We start from the raw sequence: 22199 nt of genomic DNA on the forward strand, positions 1-22199 counted from the left end.
GCTTTGGATCATCTCAGCCTCACCTGCCACTCCCGTCACAAGCTGGGCTTCTCCTTCAATTTCAAGACAGCTCCAGTACATCGGGCTGTGTTGGGCACATCCTTGGGGGGAAGTGCTCGCCTCCCAAGGTGAGGGCTCATCACATTGTCCAGATGGTTGGCAAATTTCAACATGCCCAGTCTCTCCCAGCTTTAAAATTCTTAAGGTTGCTCGGCCTCATGGCATCCTGCATTTTTCTGGTGCCGGAGGCCAGACTACAGATGAGATCCCTTCAATGGGCCGTCAGGACGCAGTGGTCCCAATTCTCGGGCAAGATGTCGGATCTCCTTCAGATTCCGCTCACGGTCTCACAGGATCTTCTGTTGTGGGCCAGCGAAGGGAATCTGATGAAGGGAGAGCCATTTTGGCAACCGTGGTCGGAGGTGATGGTAGCGATGGATGCTTCCCTCACAGGATGGGGGGGCTCATGCCAATGAGCTGACCACCAGTGGTCGTTGGTCTCCATCAGAGTCCAGACTTCACATAAATCTTTTGGAGCTGAGGGCCATCAGGCTAGCTCTGAAGGCTTTTCTGCCATTTGTACGCTGGAAGAGTGTCCTGATCATGATGGGCAACACAGTGACCATGAATTACCTCGACAAAAAGGGAGTTAAGGGTCGCTCCTGCTGTGCAGAGAGGTGATGCAGTTCTGGTTCTGGGCAATACAGCAGGGAATTTCACTCTCAGCAGTTCATCTGGCCGGAGAGGAGAAATGCGGCAGTGGACGCTCTGAGTAGGCAGAGCACGGTCTCCCACGAATGGAAGTTAGCTCGGGAAGTCCTTCAAGAGATCTTTGCCCTTTGGGGAACCCCTCAAGTGGATCTGTTTGTGACCGGTGTCAACCGGAAGTGTGAGACATATTGCTCGAGGGAATTTCCTCCGAGAGGAGCTTTAGGGGACGCGTTTGTCGTGGTTTGGTCATTCCAATTTCTGTACATGTTTCCTCCGGTCCCCATCATTCCTCAGGTTCTAAGGAGGTTGCAGAGGTGCGGGTCCCATAGGATCCTAATTGCTCCGGATTGGGCCATGAGAGTGTGGTACCCGGACCTCCTAGAAATGTACATCTGTTCCTCCACGCCATCTTCTCCACAGAGAGGATCTTCTCTTGCGCAAGGGGAGTCGGGTTCTCCATCCAGAGGTCAAGACTCTCAACCTTCATGCTTGGTTTCCGAAAGGTTGAGATATAAAGATTGGGACATCCCGGATGACCTAATGGAGATGTTGCTTTCGGCCGGGTGTCCAGCAACCAAATTCCTGTACCGTTGCCATTGGCGTAAGTTTTGCGACTGGTGCGGAGGACATAGTTTCAATGCTTTTCAGTGTTCCATTCCGATGGTTCTTTCCTTCTTGCTTTCTTTGGCCCACAAGGGTCTTCAACTGGGTACCATTAAAGGTTACCTGGCAGCACTGTCTATTTTGAAGCGCTCGTCTGAAGAATGTTCTTATTTTAAGATTCCTTTGATTACCCAGTTTCTAAAAGGGCTCACAAATGTGTTGCCGCCATCCCCTTTTCAGGTGCCGGTTAGGGATCTGAATCTAGTCTTTTTGTGGGATACACTGGACACCGATTGGGCCAGGCTGTTACCAAACAGACCTTGTCCAGGTGGATTATCCTCACCATTGCTGAATGTTACAGATTGGCTGGCAAGGTCCCTCCTGAGGGTTTGCGAGCTCACTCCACCAGGGGTGTGGCTACATCCACAGCCCTACAACGGGGAGTTCCTGTTAAAAACATTTGTGATGCTGCAACGTGGACTTCTATCCACAACCTTGTCAAGCATTACTCCCTGGATACTTTCCATGGTCAAGATATGGCCTTTGGTAAAGCAGTACTCTATTCTGCCATCTGATTGGTATATCCAAACTCTTCTCCCTCCTTCCTTCACTGATATTGCTTTGGGAGTCTGTCAAAGATGTGGAATACATTGGAGGACACAATCCATTTGAAGAACAAGTTACTTACCAACTGGTAACGTTCTTTCGACTGGATGTTCCTCCAAAGTATTCCACATCGCCCTCTCAGCCTGCCCCTCTGAAGAATTTCCCATGCTATTGCAGCTTACGTTCCCACTAGGCTATGTGCAGTCATGGATGCTTGGTGTGTAGTTATAGCACACATTGTGGAGGGAAATAACATGAACTGAGGCTAAAGGGCGCTATGCGTCCTACTTATAACATCCGATGACGTCACCCATCGACCCGACACTATCGATGCAGTACGCCCTCTGCTGAGAAATTTCTGAAGCAGCACAGCTGTGGACATTACATGTCAAACATGTGGAATACGTTGGAGGAAGATCCAGTCAAAAGAACGTTACCAGTTGGTAAGTAACTTCTTCATTTCAGGAATTACATTGACTCCTGATGGGGGAGGTGGTAAAGAAGATGTAGTATGCCAAACAGAGCTTCTACGAGAGGGGGAGAAAAAGTGGGGACACTTCTGGCCAATAGGATCAGTGAGTGCAGGGTGGAGAGTAGGGTCTGCCATCTGAAGGATGAGCAGAGGGAGGTGATTGGCCCCACGGGAAGCATCCCAGATCGCTTTGCTGACTATTATGAGCACCTGTACTCGGATCTGCGTGATTTTACCGAACCCAAAGGTTCGACTCCCAAAAGTTAGAATTTTTATTTTTATTTTCCGCAACTATGTATGTGGGGGGAAACCCCCCCACAGTCCACCCCCACCTTACCCCTATACATTTTTTATACACTTGGCCCCGCCACCCACATATACATATGCAGAAAATTGGGGGTCAGACTTTTGGGAGTTGAACTTTTGGTATTTGGTCCTTTTGTACAATACCCCTGTACTCCCAACCGGAGGGTCCGGGAGAGGAGTAGGTGGAAAAATACCTGAGTAGGTTGGCCATCCTGCTTCTAACAGGCGAAGAAAGTTCGATGTTGGAGGCCGAATAAACCGGGAGGTGGTCTGGCTGGCAATTAACTGTCTAAAGCCGGTGAAGGTGCTTGGGGAAGATGGATATGCGGCTGGGTTCTATAAGCAATTTCAGGAAATCATGGCGGGTCCTCTAGCAAGGGTTTTTAACTCCATTCGGAGGGCGGAAAATATCCCCCCCACACATTCCTGGAAGCACGTATATCAGTAATACCCAAACAGGGTAAGGACCAAGCAAGCTGTGCCTCGTTGTCACGACCCTCGCCCAAAACCCCCTTGGGCAAACCCATTGGCGAGATGGAGTCAGGACTCGGGCCTCTAGAGTGCGGCATCCTCTTCAAAAGCCCTCATAGGGCCAGACCTGGCGCCAGGCTCATACACAATGAAAAACAATGTGCTTGGGAGCTACTTTATTGTATTGTCAGCCAGTATGGAGGCCTCCACATAGCTTGGTTCCTGAGAACCAAGCTATGCGGTCTAGTGTTTTGGGTGTGGTAGACTAGGGACTACTTTACTTGGACTATTTTGTTGGGGCTATTTAAACCACACCCGAGCAAGACAACATGCTTTGCGTTACTTTGCAGCTTGCAACGTGACGCTCGCTGTGTCAAGCTATTCCCTCGAACCTCGGAGAAGCAGAACCTGCAAGGAGACAAAAGGAACATCATTAGCAGCAGCATCTGACATGCAGTCCTCATCTTTAAACAATCGCAGCTACTGAGAACGGCTTCCTCGAATCTGCATGCCTCCCGGAGAGAACGACCTGAAAGAGGAAGATAGAGGCAACATTAAAGAAAGCATTAGAGACATTTACAAATTACGAACTGCTCAAAAGGCTTACCTGGCTGGTCGCCTCTCCTCTGGCACCACTCCAGACATTCCACTTGTGCTGAAGAACACCGCGACCTACAAGGAAGGAAAACACAGGTTAGCAAAGGCAAGAGTTTGCAGCGCTGCGCATAGTGCTTACTTACCGCATCATAGCGCTCTTAATGCGCCATCATTTACCAGCGTGGTTCAACCAAGCCAGTTCGCTGCGCTGAAGCTCCGCATACCTAAGGGAGACAAAAAGAGACATTTTAAACAAAGAAAGGCATGCAGGATAGCAACAAAACTAAAGAACAGCAATAAGACCTACCTGAACAATATCAAACTGGCTGGCGTCAGTGAAGTAATTGCAACGCACTCGCACATGAAAGACAACGCGCCCATGCAAAGAAGGCAGGACGAAGACCACGCCTGATTCTACCACAAGGTGAGGAGAGGGCGCCCGAGGCACTGAAATCATACGGGGGTGGAGGGAGGATACTTAACCCAGTCAGTCATTCTTGAACACAGTCCTCCTGTATTTTCAGGCAGAACCTTCCCCGCAGACCACATCAGGGCAAAGTTGAGACGCATACCAGCGAGTAACCCGGCTGGGTGGCGTCCCTGTAGATACCAGGTGAGCGTAACACTCGTATAGGCCCATATGGTTGTTAAACGTACATGTGAAAATATTCACAAAGATTTTAGCATCACGCCTGGAGATATACCTCCCTGGGCTGCTGCACCCAGACCAAACCACATTCATTCGTAACAGGCGAGGGGCTGATAAACTGAGGAAAACTCTAAATATTTTGAACGACCCAGGGGTACGGAAGGAGGGGGGGCTTTGGTCTTTTCCCTTGATGCAGAGAAGGACTTTGACAGGGTTCTTTGGGTCTTCATGAAGGGGGTGCTAGGAAAGGTGGGCATGGGCGGATGGTGGATGGGGTGGATCTTGGGCCTGTATTCAGCCCCAAAGGCGTAGGTGGCAGTTAATGGTGAGACGTCCATGAAAATAAGACTGAGCAGAGGGACCAGGCAGGGGTGTCCGCTATCACTGTTATTGTATGCCTTGGTGATGGAGCTCTAGGCAATAGAGCTGAGAGGCTGTAGGAAGTCAAGAGGGATAAAGATAGGGGGGCAGGAGTACAAGGCAAGCTTATTCGCAGATGATACGTTACTTTAACTTACAGAGCCGAGAACTTCGGTACCAGCTCCGTTACGGGGGTTGAGGGAGTACAGAGACTCATCAGGTTTCAGGGTAAACTTAGATAAATCGGTGGCGTTCTTAACAGGGAATTGGAGTTAAGAGGATAAGGAGTGGATAAGTAAACGGGAATTGGTGATGCAGCAGGATGGGTTCCGATATCTTGGGGTGAGAATTACAAAGCGTGCTGAAGATCTGTTTGCAAAGAACTAGATGTGGGGGAGGATACAGGCAAACATGAGGTGGGGGGAGAGACTCTGGCTCTCTTGGATGGAGAGGTTAAACTGTATAAAGATGACGATCCTCCCTAAGCTGCTGTTCCTGTTTCAAATGATCCCCACTGTGGTCCCAGCCCAGTTTCTGGCGAACACAGTGAGGGACCTTTTGCATTTCCTGTGGGCGGGAGACAGGCCCAGGGTAGTTTACAGAGCACTGGTGATGCCAAAGGAAGGGGGGGGGGGCTGGGTTTCCTGGATCTGGGGGCCTACTAGAAGGCAGCCCAGTTGAAAATAATGTTAGATGATCTAGACCGAACACGAAAAAAAGATGGGTGCACTTGGAAAACACAGTTCTGGATCCGGTGCCGCTAGGGGAATGGATATGGGTCCCGCAGAGGGAGATACAGAGGCCAGAACTAGAACACTCAGTTCTGGCAGTATTCTGGTCTATCTGGTGCGAGGAGGTGGTGGGGGGCCTACCCGCTGGCTGTCTACATGGTCTTCGCCCCTTAGCTGCATCTATCAAATGCCGTCGTAGAGCCTTGGAGGTTCCAGTCATCTTATGAGGCAGGACTATCGAGGGCGGGGCATTTATGGGAGGAAGGTAAGTTGATGTCCTTGATGCGCTTGGAGGAATGCCTGTGGATGAAGGGCCTGTCGCCTTTCAGGTACTTGCAGCTGAAGGGGGTGTTGCTGAACCTGAGCTGGGGAGTGAAGCTACGCAGGGAACTCCCGCCATTTGAGAAGGTGCTGCTGCAGTTGAGGGACACGAAGGAATGGATATCCCAGATATATGGGGAGTTGGTAAGGGGTGGACCAGTGGGCATATTAGCAGCACAGGTAAAATGGCGAAAAAACCTGGAGATCGACCTAACTGATCAACTATGGGGTGCAATAGTCAGGGCGGTAAAAGCATCCACTCGGTTCCTACAATATTGAATGCAGGCATGCAAACTAATACATAGTTGGCATTACGCACCATCAGCCCCATCGAAAATGTACACGGGTGTGGACTCACACTGTTAGCGATGTAGATCGGCAAACAGTAATTACTATCAAATGGGGTGGAGCTGCCCTCATATTGAGGGGTACTTGGTGGGGATGTGTTGGAATGGCTGACGGACCTGGATGGGGTAAACATGCCTATGGAACATGCCTGTTTTTGTTTGGGTTGATGAAGAGGGAGGAGGACAGGGGAGGAGGGTCACATAATCCGAACTCTGTTGGTCGCAGCAAGGAGTTGTGTAGCACAACACTGGAAAAGGAGGATGATGCCTGAGGAGTGGGAGTGGGTGCAGAAAGCGAAAGGCATTTAGGATATGGAGTATTCGACACACCTTCTGGACAAAACATGGATGTACATTGAAGGGATGTGGCTGCCTTTCATCAGCAAATATGGTCGATAACCTGTTCTGGGAAAATGCTGGGGAATTAGAAACTACTACTAGTTGTGACCGAGGAGCACTGGTATTTTGACAATGAATTGAATAATAAAAAATCATCCGCATATGAAATCCATTAGTCGCTGATTGTACCTGGGATTCCATATTGTGGCTAAACCCACAAAGGTAAAATTGAGGGCACACTTCGTCCATAGAACCATTGGCCTATGAAATCAACTCAAGAAGGTCAATGGGAAATCCGGGAAATGTTCGATACTCCCAGCATTGAAGTTTTATCAAGGCAAAATCATTCCACAATTACTCTATACCATTGAAATTCGCGACTTTTGTATTTTGACTCTGCTCCCAAAAGTTATTGTATCTTCAAGGAAAAGGAAGAAAATTCCAGGTTCTTGGGGGGAAAATTATTAAACTGGAGACAGTTGGCTAATAATTTTCCCACCAAGAACCTGGAATGTTCTTCCTTTTCCTTGAAGATACCATAACTTTTGTTTTAGAACAGTTAATAACCAAATCATTAGACTTGGCATAAGTAAAAAAAGCATCTATCCGGTTCTGCAGACCACGTAGGGTCACATTGAATAATAAAAAATCATCCGCATATGAAATTCATTAGTCGCTGATTGTTCAAACCTGGTGATGCAAATGCACTTTTGTCCAGAGTCTCTCCCACATCAGACAAATATAAATTAAAAAGACAGGGAGCCAAAATTCACCCCTGTCTAACACCAGAAATTGATATTGATATTTTATTTCTATCGCGCTCATACAGAAGTGTTTTTGAATAGGGCCAGTTGTTTCACCCCTCCCGTTCAGTCTAACCTTGATTTTAGTATTTTCAAGTGCAATAAGAAGTATTAGGAATCCGGATGGTATGTTCCAGCTTGCAGGTTTTTGCCATAAAAGTGCTCTATTCACTGTTTCAAAGGCTGACGTCAGATTGATACTTACCTCATATGTGGCAGATACTTTACCTGTCAGGGCTACGTTTTGAACGTATTTTAACAGCAAACCGTTAAGGTTGGTACTATGGTTTTTCCTAAAATCAGTCTGTCATTTTTGAATGCGCCCGGTTTGAACTGACCAGGCCTCCACATGTTTCAAGAGCACATATGCAAAGACTTTACTGTCAGCATTGAGGACCAAGATTGGCCTGTAGTTGCAAAGATTGTTTCCGGTCCCCTCTCTTGTAAATTGGAGACAGGAAGGCAGTTTGCCAGTTCAAAGGAAGAGTTTGGTCTTTAAAGATTTGACAAAAAATATAGGCGCAGTATCATTGACCAAGAGACCGGGTCATTCTTAAAAAGCAGATTAGAAAGCCTAATCGCTTCTGGCGCTCTAAGTGATGATGGCTTTTATAATACTCAGCACTTCCTAAAGATCTATTGACAGATTCCAAGTATCCACGTCAGGATCTGAAAATGAAAGCAGGGGAACGAGAAAGGAATTCTGCCAGAATTTAACCTCATAATGGGACCCCCACTGCTGTTCCCGTGTGGGATTTAGCTGTCAGCCTGGTTTGTACCCAGATGGTTAATAAGATGCCAGAACATAGTGGTAGTGGTTTTACATAAAGAATCCATAATATGGTTGCGCCTTGAAACATTTGTGTATAGGCGCGTTATAAATGCCATATCAATACATTCAGCTTCATTTACCAAAAGCTGTCCTTTGTACTATCGATGCCAGCTCCGATAAGACTGCTTTGCCCTTTTGACCTTTTTCACCTGAGTCAAAGGGTCATAACTATGGTTGCTTTTGAATTAATTACCTTCATTCTCTCCTTCAGTTCCCTTATTTTGCCCCACAGTGTACGATCAAACTGATGGGGATGTTTCACTGTGCCTGTCTTCGATTTTGGATTCGGCCTGGTCAATAAGATTCCCCAGAAAGGAGTCAAAATTTATATTAAAAGTATCAATTTTCCAATCTAGGGAGGTAGAAGCTAGTAACACCTGAGCCTTACTATTGACCAAAGAGGCCTTATGATGGTTCCATTATATTCTATTTAGCCCTTGGTTTGTGGAAACCACAGGAAGGGGTGCCCCCATACCTCTCTCTAAGTGCAGATCAAACTCTGCAGTAATCATCTCATTTTGCTGGTAAATGGGGAAACTCTTTGGTCTGAGCTTTTCTCACTTGAGCCAAGATAGTAACATGATTTCCCATTGGCTTCTTGGTCTGCGACTTCCTTAAGGTCATAACAGACTCAAACTTTGCAATGGAATTTGGGATCTTGGAGGGGACCAGGTTCTTAGATTGTTTTACGTGTTTGCCCTTAATTGTAGCCAAACATTTGGATGGGGGTTGTATCTTCTGTGGGGTGGCTCCGTGTCGCCCTTCCCTGATTCCGCTATATATACTTCCTGGGGGGATTGTAGTTTGGGAATCAGCCTAAATAACTGTGTTATCCAGATCCACAGAAGAAAACTTATCAGGAGCCAACTCGTGCCCTCCTCAAGGGGCCTTTTCAACAGCATTAACCATGGGCATATGTTGTAATTTAGCCCAAATTAAGTCAAGAAAAACTGCATGGGATTGAAAGTCCCGCTGTAAATTCTTGAATAATGTCAGTTGTGAGCTCAGCATCCGATTTAATTCCAGCAAGATGCGATCCGACACCCCCATTGCTGAGTGTTCTATGGTTTTAATTGCCAAGGAGAACCCTCTTTCTGGCGCTGGTGCAGGGGTAGACTTGTATGAGTTTATTGATTCAAAGTCCATTTCAGTCTCTGGGTTTTAGGAAAATATGGGTGGGTATTCAAAATAAAGTCCTTGTCCTTTCCCTGCTCCTCGTCTTCTACTTCCTCAATTGCCAGGAGTTCTGCGTCATTCACTAATTCCATTTGTTGGCATACGTCTGATGTATTGATTTGTTCACTCATTACACCTGATGTGGATGGAAATTCAGAATCAAGTCTATTATTTTTTGTAATGAAGAGAAGTAAGATTTCATAGAGTTTGAAACCTTAGTTTTATTTATAGGTGCAGTTCCAACAGTCCTCCCCCCAACAGCCTGCAACCCACAATGAAAATGAGGCAAAACGACCACGGGGCTGGATGGCACATCCCTAGGTGATTCAGGGAGGGGATAGTTCTCTTGCAAGGGTCAGTGCGGCCGTGGCATCTAGTTCTGTGAACTGTGGCAGAAGAGCAATTTTAGCCCCTTCTCCTCAGATCCATTTAGAATCCTATGGTGAAACGCTTATATAATTGCTTGTGAGGCAAATCCAAAATTCCGAGCCCACAGTTGCCTTCCTGGGATATTTACACTTAATGAGCCAGCAGCGGAATAGTCGCAGTCTTTCACAAGGAGGTTCCAAGGCACCGGGCCCGCAGTCGCCTCCCGGTGATATTTACACCGAAATGCAAGCAGGGGAAGGGATCGAGGGCTCACCACTTGTAGGAATCCAAATGACATGAAATATGAAAACTCACTGTGTTAATTTCGGAATTACGCCTTTCTGCTGTCCCACTGAAACACTGCACACAGGGCACACTGCACGCTCCGAGCCAGTGTGAGGTTTTGAAGGCGGGATCCCGATTTAATGGGTAGAAAGAATAAACGGGCTGCAATCCACTCAGACAGCCAGTAGGTCCAAAGGAGGTTCACCGCAGCACCGCCATCGCTGTAACACACCGAGCACACACATTACTCTTTCCTGTTTTTAAAGATAACTTTAAGTTACCAAAAGTGTTTAAATAACCCACTGTAATAGGCCTTTCCCACTGAAACTCTAGATCACAAGGTTGAGCTTTTAGTTACCTTTGCAATTTGTGTGATTATGGAATTTCCTCACCATAGACACTTGTAAGTTTAATAGAATACTGATGAGAACGGACAATATGGGGCACTATTCTGCAATGTTTTTTTAGTTATAAGTTAATTTGTGTTTAATAGATTTGAATTGGCCCAATGCAACATATACCCAATACCCCTCCCCTGAATGCTCTTTTTTGTCTAACATATATTTAATCAGTTCAGTTAACAGCTGCAAATTGGCTCATGTAACTTTCTGTAGATCCCCCCTCCTTTCTGTGGAGTAAACACCCTCACACATTGCCACCAATTCTATTCACTGAACATGTCTGTGATGTGTTAAGCAATCACAGCGTGGCTGTTTGTTGATGGCACTACCTGGGTCATGGAGAAAATGGCAGTGCAACTTTCTATCAATCTGTGGTCGGTAAGAGATCCAATCAAACTGGTCCCACAAAAATGATAATCGTTGAAATATAAATTATATGATCACCTGCTAATATGAAAGCAGTCATCGACTCACGTTCCTTTCCATTACTTAATTGGTGTATCACAATTTAAAAGGTACTACAGACCAGTTTATGAAAGTTTGATCTGTGGACAAACAAAACTGACAAACCTAGCTGGTAAACAAGTAACACTGATATGTGGAGACCAAGGAATGAGTGGGCCTACTGTGGCGAGATGGAGTAAGGAGGCTGAGAAGGCGCTATAGTTTTGGCTATAGAATTTTATTCAAATAAAGAAAAGAACCTCTTCTCTCCCTATTTGTAGAGGGGTGTTCCCTACCTCAACATAGAGTAACCTGGGTACTCGTCAGGATGTCAGTAAAAAAACAATGTACCTTCCACTGTCCAAACCAACTACTCTATCCATACCACTAAGAAATAAACCAAAAAGGATTACATGAACTCCTTATTAAAGCCATAAGGAGAATGGCTCCCTTCTCATGGTGAGCAATCCAGTCTTTGGCTGATTTAACAGCAGTCTCTTGCAACAGGGTCCGATTTGCCAAATACACTTTGGGCCTCATTACACGTTAGGCGGTAGGGATTTACCGTTACCGGTAAGGGATTACCGGTATCGGTAAATCCCCTCCCCAATTACGACCCGGACATACCGCTATTAGCGGCACCGCTAAGTACGGTGGCACTATTAGCGGCAAGTCCGTGAGCGCGCGCCCCCTCAGTCCGGAAATAGCGGCATAGCGCTAATATCACGCCATCACGAGCCATGCGGACATGGCAATACCGGCATGTAGTAGACCCAAAAACCCCTTACCGGCAAGGCGCTAATACCGCCATCGCGAACCACACGTTAAAAGAGCACAGCAGTGTTCCTACCTGCTACAGGTTGACAAAATCAGCACAGGTGGAGGCAATGGAGACTGGCAGCACAAAAGAGCACACCACACCCCTTCCCACACCAAGATGGATGCAATACTAGCAGCATTACATGGGCCAGAGGACATGATTGCAGTGCAGCAGCTACAACAACAGGCAGCACAGAGGAGACGCAGGAGGAGGAGGAGGAGGAGAAGGGCAAGACAGGCGCAGCAAGCACCACCAGTGCACCTAGTGATACCACAGAGGCAGCCACCAATTCCCAGGATCAGAGCCAGTCCAGTCAACCTAACCCCTGAGCAGATACACACCCTGTACCGTATGGACCGGGATACCATCACCACCATTGTAGACATGATATACGACGACATTGTGAGTCTCATTGACATCCGTACTGCCATCCCCCCTCTACTGAAGGTGGTAACTGTGCTCCACTTCTTGGCCACAGGCACCTACCAGCATACGGTAGGTCAGATGCATGGCATATCACAACCAGTATTCTCACGCACACTGAACCAGGTGCTCGATGCCCTCCTGAAGCACACAAGTCAACACATATACATGCCACGGACTGCCCAGGAGATCTCCAACACCAAAGTTGGCTTCCATTCACTGGCAGGCATCCCAAGTTGCATCGGGGCCATCGACTGTACCCATGTTGAACTGGTGGTCCCACATGCCAATGAGGTAGTGTACCGTAACAGAAAGCAATACCACTCCATCAACGTCCAAATGGTATGTGACTCCAATAAGATCATCACACATTGCTGTGCCCGATATCCCGGTTCAACCCATGATGCAATGGTCCTGCGGAACTCGACAATACCACGATACATGGAGCGACATGCTGGACAACGTTCGTGGCTACTTGGTGAGTAGCAGGCCAACCACATGGCAGTGTGATGTGATTGTGAGTGGGGGGGTAGATGCATACTCCAACTGGGCGTGATTGGGGGGGGGGGGAGATGCATACTCCAACTGGGCGTGATTGGGGGGGGAGATGCATACTCCAACTGGGCGTGAACTGGCGTCAGGAGAAGAATGGACATACATATTTGCATCACTGTACAGTGAGGCAGCCCACAATGGACCAGACACAAAACCACATGCTAGAAGTGAGTGCCACGACAAACATATCTATCCATTACGCCAAAGAGGCCATTCCAAACAACATGCACACCGCACAACACACCATTCCCCCCATTACACAAATCAGCAACATGCATATAAAAATCACATCTGAAATGTACGCTGAACAACATCAGAAATTATCCGCGCACATGAGTGCATACAAATGGATCTCCTGTAGCCATTGTAGTGAGCCACACCCGTACCCCACCACTGAATTGCCATTGAACAGCATGGGGACATCAACTAAGGAATGGCAGTGTACTAGCAGTGTGGCACTAACGTTGCCAGGGCCAGGAAACACAAATTACTTAAACTCAGGCGGGACATGGCAATCCCTGACGTATGCATGCATGGTGCATGTCCACTTGCAAGGACCACCTCACCTTCCCACATTGCAGTTACCCTGATTGCCATGCGTGCTTGGATCAGTGGATGTCGTTGAAAATGCTATGTTTGTTTGTGTGATATGTGCAGGCTCCACTTTATGTAGACACTTACACATACCCATTGTTGCACCCATGCAGGTGATGCAGGTTATCCCCTGAAGAGGTGGCTCCTTACCCCTGTGCGGAACCCACAGAACAGGCACGAAGAGGACTACAATCATGCAGACACCCGTACCCGCGTGGTGATCGAGCAGACATTCGGCCTATTGAAGGAACGCTTCCGGTGCCTCAGCAGGTCGGGCGGGGCACTCCTGTACGGGCATGAGAAGGTGGCCAAGATCACCATGGCATGTGTCATGCTGCACAATATGTGTATCAGACGGAATGTGCCAATGCCCCCTGACATTGAACTGCAACCACCGTCTGAGGATGATGACGGGGATGAGGATGGAGGAGAGGGGGCTGCAGGTCATGCAGGTGGCGATGCCCATGAGGGACGTGCTGTGCGGCAGCACTTGATAGACCATTGTTTCTGATGCACATGGATTAGGAGGGTGCAATTGATGTGGAGCTCAGGGCACGGGGTGTATGGAGGATATTAACACAGTGCACCCTTCAACAATAAAGCACACATACACAATAATCAATGTCCAGTCATGTGATTATCCATGCCATTACGTGTGTATTGAGCATTATGTCATTCAAACGTGCATGTACCCTCCACCCCAAACACCCTCACCCCCCTCCCCCCACAACTCCACCAAACACCCTCACCCCCTCCCCCCACAACTCCACCAAACACCCTCACCCCCCTCCCCCCACAACTCCACCACACACCCTCACCCCCCTCCCCCCACAACTCCACCAAACACCCTCACCCCCCTCCCCCCACAACTCCACCAAACACTCTCACCACCCTCCCCCCACAACTCCACCAAACATGGTGTGCACATCAGTGCTGCATTAGTCTCCAAGTGTCAACAGTGACAGGCTGGCCCTACTTCCCTTCTCCACCACCACCATTGGGGGGTTGTGAGTCTGACCGCCGCAAGGACCGGCTGGACCTGCGCAGGATGGTTGTTTGGTCGGAGCTAGTAGACGAGGGGGTGGCTGGTTGATCTGTTCCCTGTGTGTGACGCATGCTCTCCATCGCCTCAGCAATGCGCGTTAGGACCTGCCTCACAGCGGCCATCTCGTCACATAGGCGCGTCGTGTTGCTGTCCAAGGCAGCTTTCATGTCCCTTGATAACCCCCGGATCTCCTCCCTGGTCGAGGCAGCCTCGCTCACTTGCCGGGCAACCAGGGCATTGAGCTCCTCCCGGCGCTGTCGTATCAGGCTCATGCTGTCGTCTGCGGCCCTGCCCCTGTTACTCCTCGGCGCAGCTTGCTGCATGTGGCCAACATCAGGTGAGCTTGCCACGGGACTGAATGACCCATCCATTGAATCTCCGGCATGCACCTCATGGATGCTGCCATTGGATGTGTTGCATGGGCTGTGGTGTGGGGACAGCTGGGTGCTGGGTGTACGCTGCCCTTCCGGTGTCAGACATGGGTCGTCCACATCACTAATGGGTGCCGTGGCTGCTGCTTCTCCGACGGAGCTATTGGCTGCGGACGGCGTGCCTTCTGGTACTGGCTCCTGAGTGGTGGGGGTGGGTGGTGTGGGTGCTACCACAGTGTCGGATGGCATTTCGACCCTTGGTGTGGTCGGTGCGTGTGTGGCTTGTGAACGCTGGGCCACTCCAGATTTCCCAGTTTCCCTCGATGTACTGGGCCTGGTGCCTGCATCCTTTCCCTTGTCCTGCTTTTTGGGTGGTGGGGCCTGCGTTGCAGAGTCCAGCTCCTCACTGTCAGAATGTGACCCTGTGGGGGAGCAAGACAGGGATAGCATCAATGATGGGTCACGGTGCATCATGCATATGTTGTTGTTGCTGCAGTCCTTTGGATTTGGACATCTAGTTTGGACATGCAGGTTGTTGGCCAGATGGGTGGGTCATCCGGACATGAGTCAGGGTGACACATGTGTGAGGTGCTGCATGCATGTGGTTGTGTGGGAATATGCACGGCATATATGCAGGGTTGTGTACATGTGTGTGTGATGACCCCATCCATTAGCTAATTCCCATTTCACATTTGGGGGAGGAACTCATGCTTTGCATTGCAGTGTTTTGCGTGGACACTCACCTCCGTCTGACGTTGTTGCCACACCGCACTCCATTCGGCCCACTCCCTCGATGGATTCAATGCCAATGGTGCTGGCACATGTCTCCTCCCACTCCTGCATCTTCATCGGGGATCCTCCTCCGCCTCCTGTGCCCATGGCCAGATTCCTGTTGGCCGATAATATGCTGCGTACACGGAGGCGCAGATCATCCCACCGCTTGTGGACGTCCTTTACGGTGCGGGGGGTGGAGCCCACTGCACTGACTTTCTGCGCCACCTCAGCCCAGATCGCCTTTTTTCTCAGGAGTGCAGGGCGCCGCATGTCGCTAGCAAACACTACGTCTGCATTTGCAGCCAGGGTGTCTGCCAGCATTTTCAATTCGTCGTTTGAAAAGCGTTCTTTGTGCTGGCGCACATCAGCTTTCTTTAGGGCCTTGGGCATTGTTTGTTATTGTGGGAAGTGGTTTTGCCAGTTGTGGTGTTGCTGCAGGTCCTGAGTGCAGGGGATGGCAATGGATTGTGTTTTTAAAGATGGCCGCCGGGCTCTTTCCCGTTCCTGTGCGATGACGCTATTTCCGGTTCCGGTGTTTTACAGTGACCGCTAATAGCGGTGACCGCTAATAGCATGCAGCATGAGGGCGGAGGTGCTATCAGCACTTTGGTCGGAGCCGGAAAGGTGCTTTTGCGCCAGGGCGGTAGTGTCATTTACCGGCATGGCCCTATGCGCGTGTCCGCTTACTCGTAATGGAACACTATTAGCGGTCTCCTGCGAGGGCGGACACGCTAATAGCGCCATGCCGGTAAATCACATTTTTTACCGCCTACCGTGCAATGAGGCCCTTAGACGAAGAGAATGACTCCCTTCTCCTGGTCTATCTGGAAGAGTTTTGTAGACTGTTCCTGGATAGTCCTTTGCACAAGTCTTCAGATGTCCCTTTACTTCCTCCCAAGGATTTGTGAACAACAGAGTTAAGGTTGTATCCATTCTTCTTCTTAGCGTTGGCACATAGTCAGGACTTTTTATATCTTGGCTATAGTATCTTTCAGATGTGTTGGGTTCCCCACTGTAACTGGGGAGCTCACTCCCAAGGCAATCCTGAGATTGATGTTTTTTGTGTCACGACTGTGATGACGGAGATCACTCCTGAGGGATATGTGACTCTTGGTTCTCTGGGAATCCCTACTGTGATAAAGGAGATCACTCCCGAGGGCTACTCCACTCTTGGGATTCCGTTGACCCCATCCGGCTTGCCCACAACTCCTGTTAACTGTATCTTCACTTTAGAGTGCTATTGTTTCTTCCCGGGGTCTCAGGTCTCTGCATCCAGCGCATTCCTGCTTTCCTCCTCTTTGGTCTGTGTGGCTCCACACAGCCAATGCTGCGGCTGTCTAAGCATATTTTATGGGCAACACGGTCTGCCTCGGGGATGGCACGCCATCGCTGTATTCTTTCTGCTTCTGCAGCGAGCTGGGATTACTCCAACTCACACGGTTTCTTTCAGCTTTTTCTTCCGAGACCGACTGTCTCAGTACTTCAGGCAGCGCGGGTTTGAATTTCCTGGGCCCTGCAGGACGGACGTCTGCTTCCCTCGCCGCTCTTCCTGCTCCCGAACACCTAGTCATTCCTCAGTCTTTACTTAATATTGCTGGATCCGCCCCAGTGTAGTGTTAATGTTTGTCATTCATGCTTCTGAAGTTCTCTCCATGCCTCCTAGTGGCCTCCTCGTCACAGTTCTTTGGTAAACCCTTTTACTGTTCTGTGTACTTCTTTGGTTCTTCATCTCAGTCCTAGCTGGTCTTACAAATGAGATAGCAGAGACTTCACAATAACACACAATAGTAGTTTCAGGTTGGGAGGGAGAAGGAATCCATAGAGCCATGTCTTCTGGGAACAAAGGTTTAAACAGGTCTTTCACGGGATGGGAATCCTTATCCCTATAAAGGGAGACTCTCCCAATGAGGTGCTGCTGCTTTTAACCACCGCTAGACGCGACTATTAGGTAGAGGCCTAGCCTCATAGGGAAGGGCTCCACTCTGGGGAGAAGTGACGAGAACCTGTGAATCATCACAATACCCATTAGTGGTCTAGGCAGCAGATTCAGGTGGTGAGGGGGAGCGGGGGTGTAGGAAAAGGGGTTGGAGTAGAGGAGGGCCAAAAACAATGTAGGGGTAATGGGTAATTTCAGATGGGTGAAGATGGAATGGATATTCCCAGATGTTGGTCTTGAGCTGGCTGTGCCTCGTGCACCAGGCTCCACTTAGTTGATGACATCCAATGAGGCAGAAACATATCTAGGGTTGCTTGTGATCTCACGCAGACGGGATGCGACCTAGCTGTTCTGGCTGGACGGTCCTTTTTTTGTGTGGGACTCTCCCCTGTTTGCATGTGTTTTTCCCCTTGTGTAACTGCACAGCAGGCTTAGAAACAATTGTTTGGAGGGTTGGCCACAGCATTGTCTGTATTTTATTGATGCAAGATCGTCACCTTCAGAGGTGGTACTTAGTCACTTTTACATGGGGGGTGTAAAATTATTTATTAAAACATGACTCCCAGCAGTACGTATGCTGCAAGGTAACTATAAAGAATTACCCTGTAACTATGACTACTCAACTGATAATTCTATCACAGAATTTAGAGGTGTTTGAACTGCAATCTGAGAATTCTCTTGGAGCTCCCCCCCACCCCACTTCTCCCCCAACTCTCAGAAAAGAAGAAACATTTTGAAATACTTCCAGGTCTTTTTCTGTCCTATGTTCTAATTTTATGAGCAACGCAAGTACAGAAACTGAAGATGTCGCTATTTTAACTGCCAACTAAAGTAAAAAAACAACTGAAAACCTGTACAAGGTATCCTACTGATAATCGGCATACCAGATGATGTTACTCCAACAAAAAATGAAGTAAAATGCTCTCAACAGAAATACGAAACAGTGGACACACAAAAGCCTGCTGCATGCTTACCAAACATCTCCACAGATATTTTCAGATCAGTAGTACCAGCAGAGCAGTGCACAGAAAGAAGCTCTATTAATAATACTCAATTTGAAGAACAATCTTTACATTTTCATGAATTACTTGGTGCTAGCTAAAAATACTCATAGTTCGGAGTATTAACTTGCATGGTGTATGGCGAAAAGAACAAGATCACACCTTCTTGCCAACTCTAGGGATAAGAGCATCTCATCCATGGACTATACCTTGATCTCAACTACAGGGCTTTGTCAAACCATTTTTGATTACTTCAAGGATATTCTCTGACCATTCAGTACTAATCATGACCAATTGCATCACAAAAAATCAACTTTAATTCTAAATAGACAGTTTAAAGGAATCTGTTACTAGACATTCATAAATCCATGAAGCAACACATAAATTAATGTGATTTATTTAACAAACAACTTGCTGACACAAAGTAAAATCTCAGGACACACCATCACCAGACATTTGAGACTACATAAGTTAATGTATAGACGTACCAAAGGTGCTGCCAGGTAGGAACGGTTGGGAAGGTATCTGGGGAATCTAAATGTACTCTCATTCACAATATTATAACCTATTTAGAAACCCAACCCAAATTGTTAGCAGTAAGAGTTGAATCCAGGATATTTAAAACAAAAGATTGTGTGTATTACATTTTCAAGACTAGAGAACTAATGTTCGAATCAGATATTGATATGGATTTTCTTTGCTTAATATAAAATTAACTATACCTCACATGCTATATCAAAGTGTTTATTGCAAAACTAATTGCTGGTAAAAAGAAGACATTATTACAGAAATATTCTCTAAAAAAGAAATTATCAACATAATGAATACAGTAGATAAAATATAATAAGACCATCTACAAGAAGATTGTCTTCCCTTTGGAGCTTCCAACTGCGGCAACTTTAACTCCAGCAGTATGTTTTGATAGGGTGCTATACCTCACCCCCTAGTCTCTCACATTCCCATGCTGCTCCAGTTGCATAGTTTTCTTCCCTTGACCTAATTTCTTTCAATGTGACTAGGCCCACTCGGCCCACCAAACAAAGTGACCTACTGCAACCACAAATTGGTGCAGTGCTGTTGTTTTGTTCATTTTTGTGCATCTTGGACCATAGATGTACAGGCAGGTAAAAGCATGGGATTAAACCACGTTACTCTCCTTGTGCAAAGTGACTCTGGGAAATGCTATTCCAACTGCAACAATGCTCCATGTCTCCAATTTAAACAAGGCTCCTGTCGGGGCACCTAACCGAAATGTAAGGTTCATTGTTTTCATCCCCCGGATTGAAATTCTCTTTAAACAGTGCTCCATCTCAGTTTCCCTGACAGCAGAAATATAAAATCAATAGTACGGGTTACAACACATGATATATTATTCATTTCTTTTCTTTGGCACAATTAGGTGGAATTGGAGCGTTCCATGATGGGGCAGGGAGGGGGAGGGGAATAGCTACAGTGAAGAGATTCTGGTTTAATGACTTTGCAGAATACAGATAGACTTCACTGTCTCTGATAGTCTGAGGGAAAGGTTTCCAGATTTGAGCAGCAGGGATAGAAATGGCCAAGTCACAAGGCTGGGACTGGTTGTGATGGAAGGTAAGCAGGAGGTTGTTGGTAGCCTCACTTGTGAGTACTGCTTGACGTTGTGGATCAGGATCGGACAACCCTTTTGGTGGATGCCCAACACAGACAGACTTGAATTATCTCTTCTTGACGAATGCTAGCCAAAGAAGGGTTAATCTAGTCCTATCTAACAGGTTACTGTATGTGCCATACTACAGTGTTTAATATTTTCCAGCAATATGCAAAAACAAAAGTGAGCTATCCAGATCATGAAGGGAAGGTGTGCATGCTTGGTAGTATTCATCACGCTGAGACATTCTGACATAGACTTCATCATCTTGATCATCCTGTAAATGTCATTTTATAGCTGTCAAAAATGCTACTTTGATTTATCCCTTTCTTCACATGTGGTTTACAGTTGGTTACAGGAAATGGGTGGTGTACTTGGGCTTGGCTTCTGCCCTTCATCACAGGAAGTAGTTGCAACCTAATTTGCAGTGGAAGATGGAATCTTTCTCTGTACTGTTGGCGAGTGTTAAAAATATGTAAATAATGTGCATTGTTTTCATATTTATGATCACATCATGTTTCTGAGTAATAGTTTAAATGCCATACTTGGACACTAGAGGAGAGTGATCGCAGTAGATTTTTTGTGAATGTTGCCTCAACCTTTTCATCTTTTTTCAGCTGCATGTCAATACCTGTCACAATGAGAGCCATTTTCAAGAAGGCTCCCAACATTGAAGTGGTCTCTGAAATGGAAACGTCTGCAGAAAACATTGAACAGTTTCAGCCTTTAAACATTGAAGTAATCCCACCAAAAGCTCAGAACAGCCCTACTGAAAATATATCACAAATGAGCGAGTTCAATGGAGAAACTTTGCCAGCTAATGGCCTCCATATTAAGATCTGTACTGATGCTCACACTATCCATGAACTAGATGAAAGTCCGCAACATGCACAACCTAATGGACATTATGATCCAATGGTCAATACAACCGAACACTTTGATGAACCTGAACTGTATCTTGTGAGTGAACCCAGCATCTCGTAGACACTATCAAATGGTCCTATGTCAACATTTCTATAATTTGTCACAGTGTAAATACAAGTCTTGAAAAGCATGCTGTTGTCCTGACTTACAAAAAATGTCCATGTTAAGAAACCTATTGCATTGATTCTCTGTGCCATGAATCTGAGTGGGGATCAATCAAAGACACAGATCAAAGGGTCTGTTTTATTTGGAAAGTAGCAAAGTTAAAGGGGTTCAACTCAAAGAGATAGCAATATATAACCCAAAAAAATGTTTCGGATTTAATCATCTCAAGGTCCAGGTCCCCCTGCCAACAATTCATGGAGTATGAGTCACTCATTCTGAGGTGTTTTAAGTACCCTCAGTACTTTCTTTTTCCCAAGACTATCGAGTGTCACTCTCTTCACTTGTTCTTGGGGGCCTGGTCCAGGGGTCACACACTAATGTCCATAAATGTGTCACTATTGGAAAGAGGGTGAGGGTTACCACCTGCGTTCCGCTAGAGCTATGAGAAGTCTTTCATAGCTTGGTTGATGTCTCGGGTGGGTGTTCATGGGGTCAGGTGCTTTTAGCATTGGCTCTGAGGTTCCCTAACTAACCCCCAAACACCCTCTCTGATTAACCTTCTCAAGTGTCCCTAATGCTCCCTTTTATCCTTCCCCTCTTTTCCCCTTCACTAATCACTTCTTACTTACTCTGATCTCCTTTCACTTCCTTGTTGCTTTGCCACATGCTTACACGTTCTCCCATGTTGGTGATCTTCGAGATGTTGGGAATTTCTGGGGCACCTTACTTCTCTATCTGCCCAGTCTTTCTTTCTCAACTCCTCTTCCAAAGTCTCTCAATTCGTCCTCTGCTCCACCACCTTTCTATTTATAGCCCCCTTCCTCTATGCTATCTTTTTTCCCAGCTTGTTCTATACTTCTGCCACCTCCTCCTGCTGATGCATTGCTCTCTCCCTTCACCTAGTCTTTTACCACTTCTTCCCCCTTTAATTCCACCTCATCCTTGTCCCGTGGATCTCCAGCGCTATCTCTCATCAGCATCCTGGGCCTTTCTTTTTCTGATGCGTTTCCTGTTAGTTCTTCTCTTCCCAGCTCCCATTGGTGTCTCCCTTTTCCCAGCCTGCTGGGTTTCTCTATCCATTGTCTCCTGGGTCATTCCCCTAACTTCCTGTTGTTCTTCGCTGACTTTTTCTCCCAAGCCAATCGCTTTCCTCCTCAAACTCCCCTCCTTACCTCCAGAAAAATCCTTCGCCACTCAC

General features: G+C 47.2%; 1 protein-coding gene across 1 annotated transcript in view; it reads left to right on the plus strand.

The window, feature by feature from the left end:
• The window catches only part of LOC138481718 (mediator of RNA polymerase II transcription subunit 1-like), a 1164040-nt gene extending 1142979 nt beyond the window's left edge, over positions 1-21061 (plus strand). Inside the window, exon 17 of the mRNA XM_069613834.1 lies at positions 20590-21061. Coding sequence (XP_069469935.1) covers positions 20590-20956 — 367 coding nt within the window. The 3' untranslated portion in view covers positions 20957-21061. The remainder of the gene's footprint in view (positions 1-20589) is intronic.
• Positions 21062-22199: the final 1138 nt, after the last annotated feature.

The sequence above is a fragment of the Ambystoma mexicanum genome, chromosome 5p, assembly GCF_040938575.1.
Source record: "Ambystoma mexicanum isolate Mex_15411 chromosome 5p, UKY_AmexF1_1, whole genome shotgun sequence".
Lineage (NCBI taxonomy): Eukaryota > Metazoa > Chordata > Amphibia > Caudata > Ambystomatidae > Ambystoma > Ambystoma mexicanum.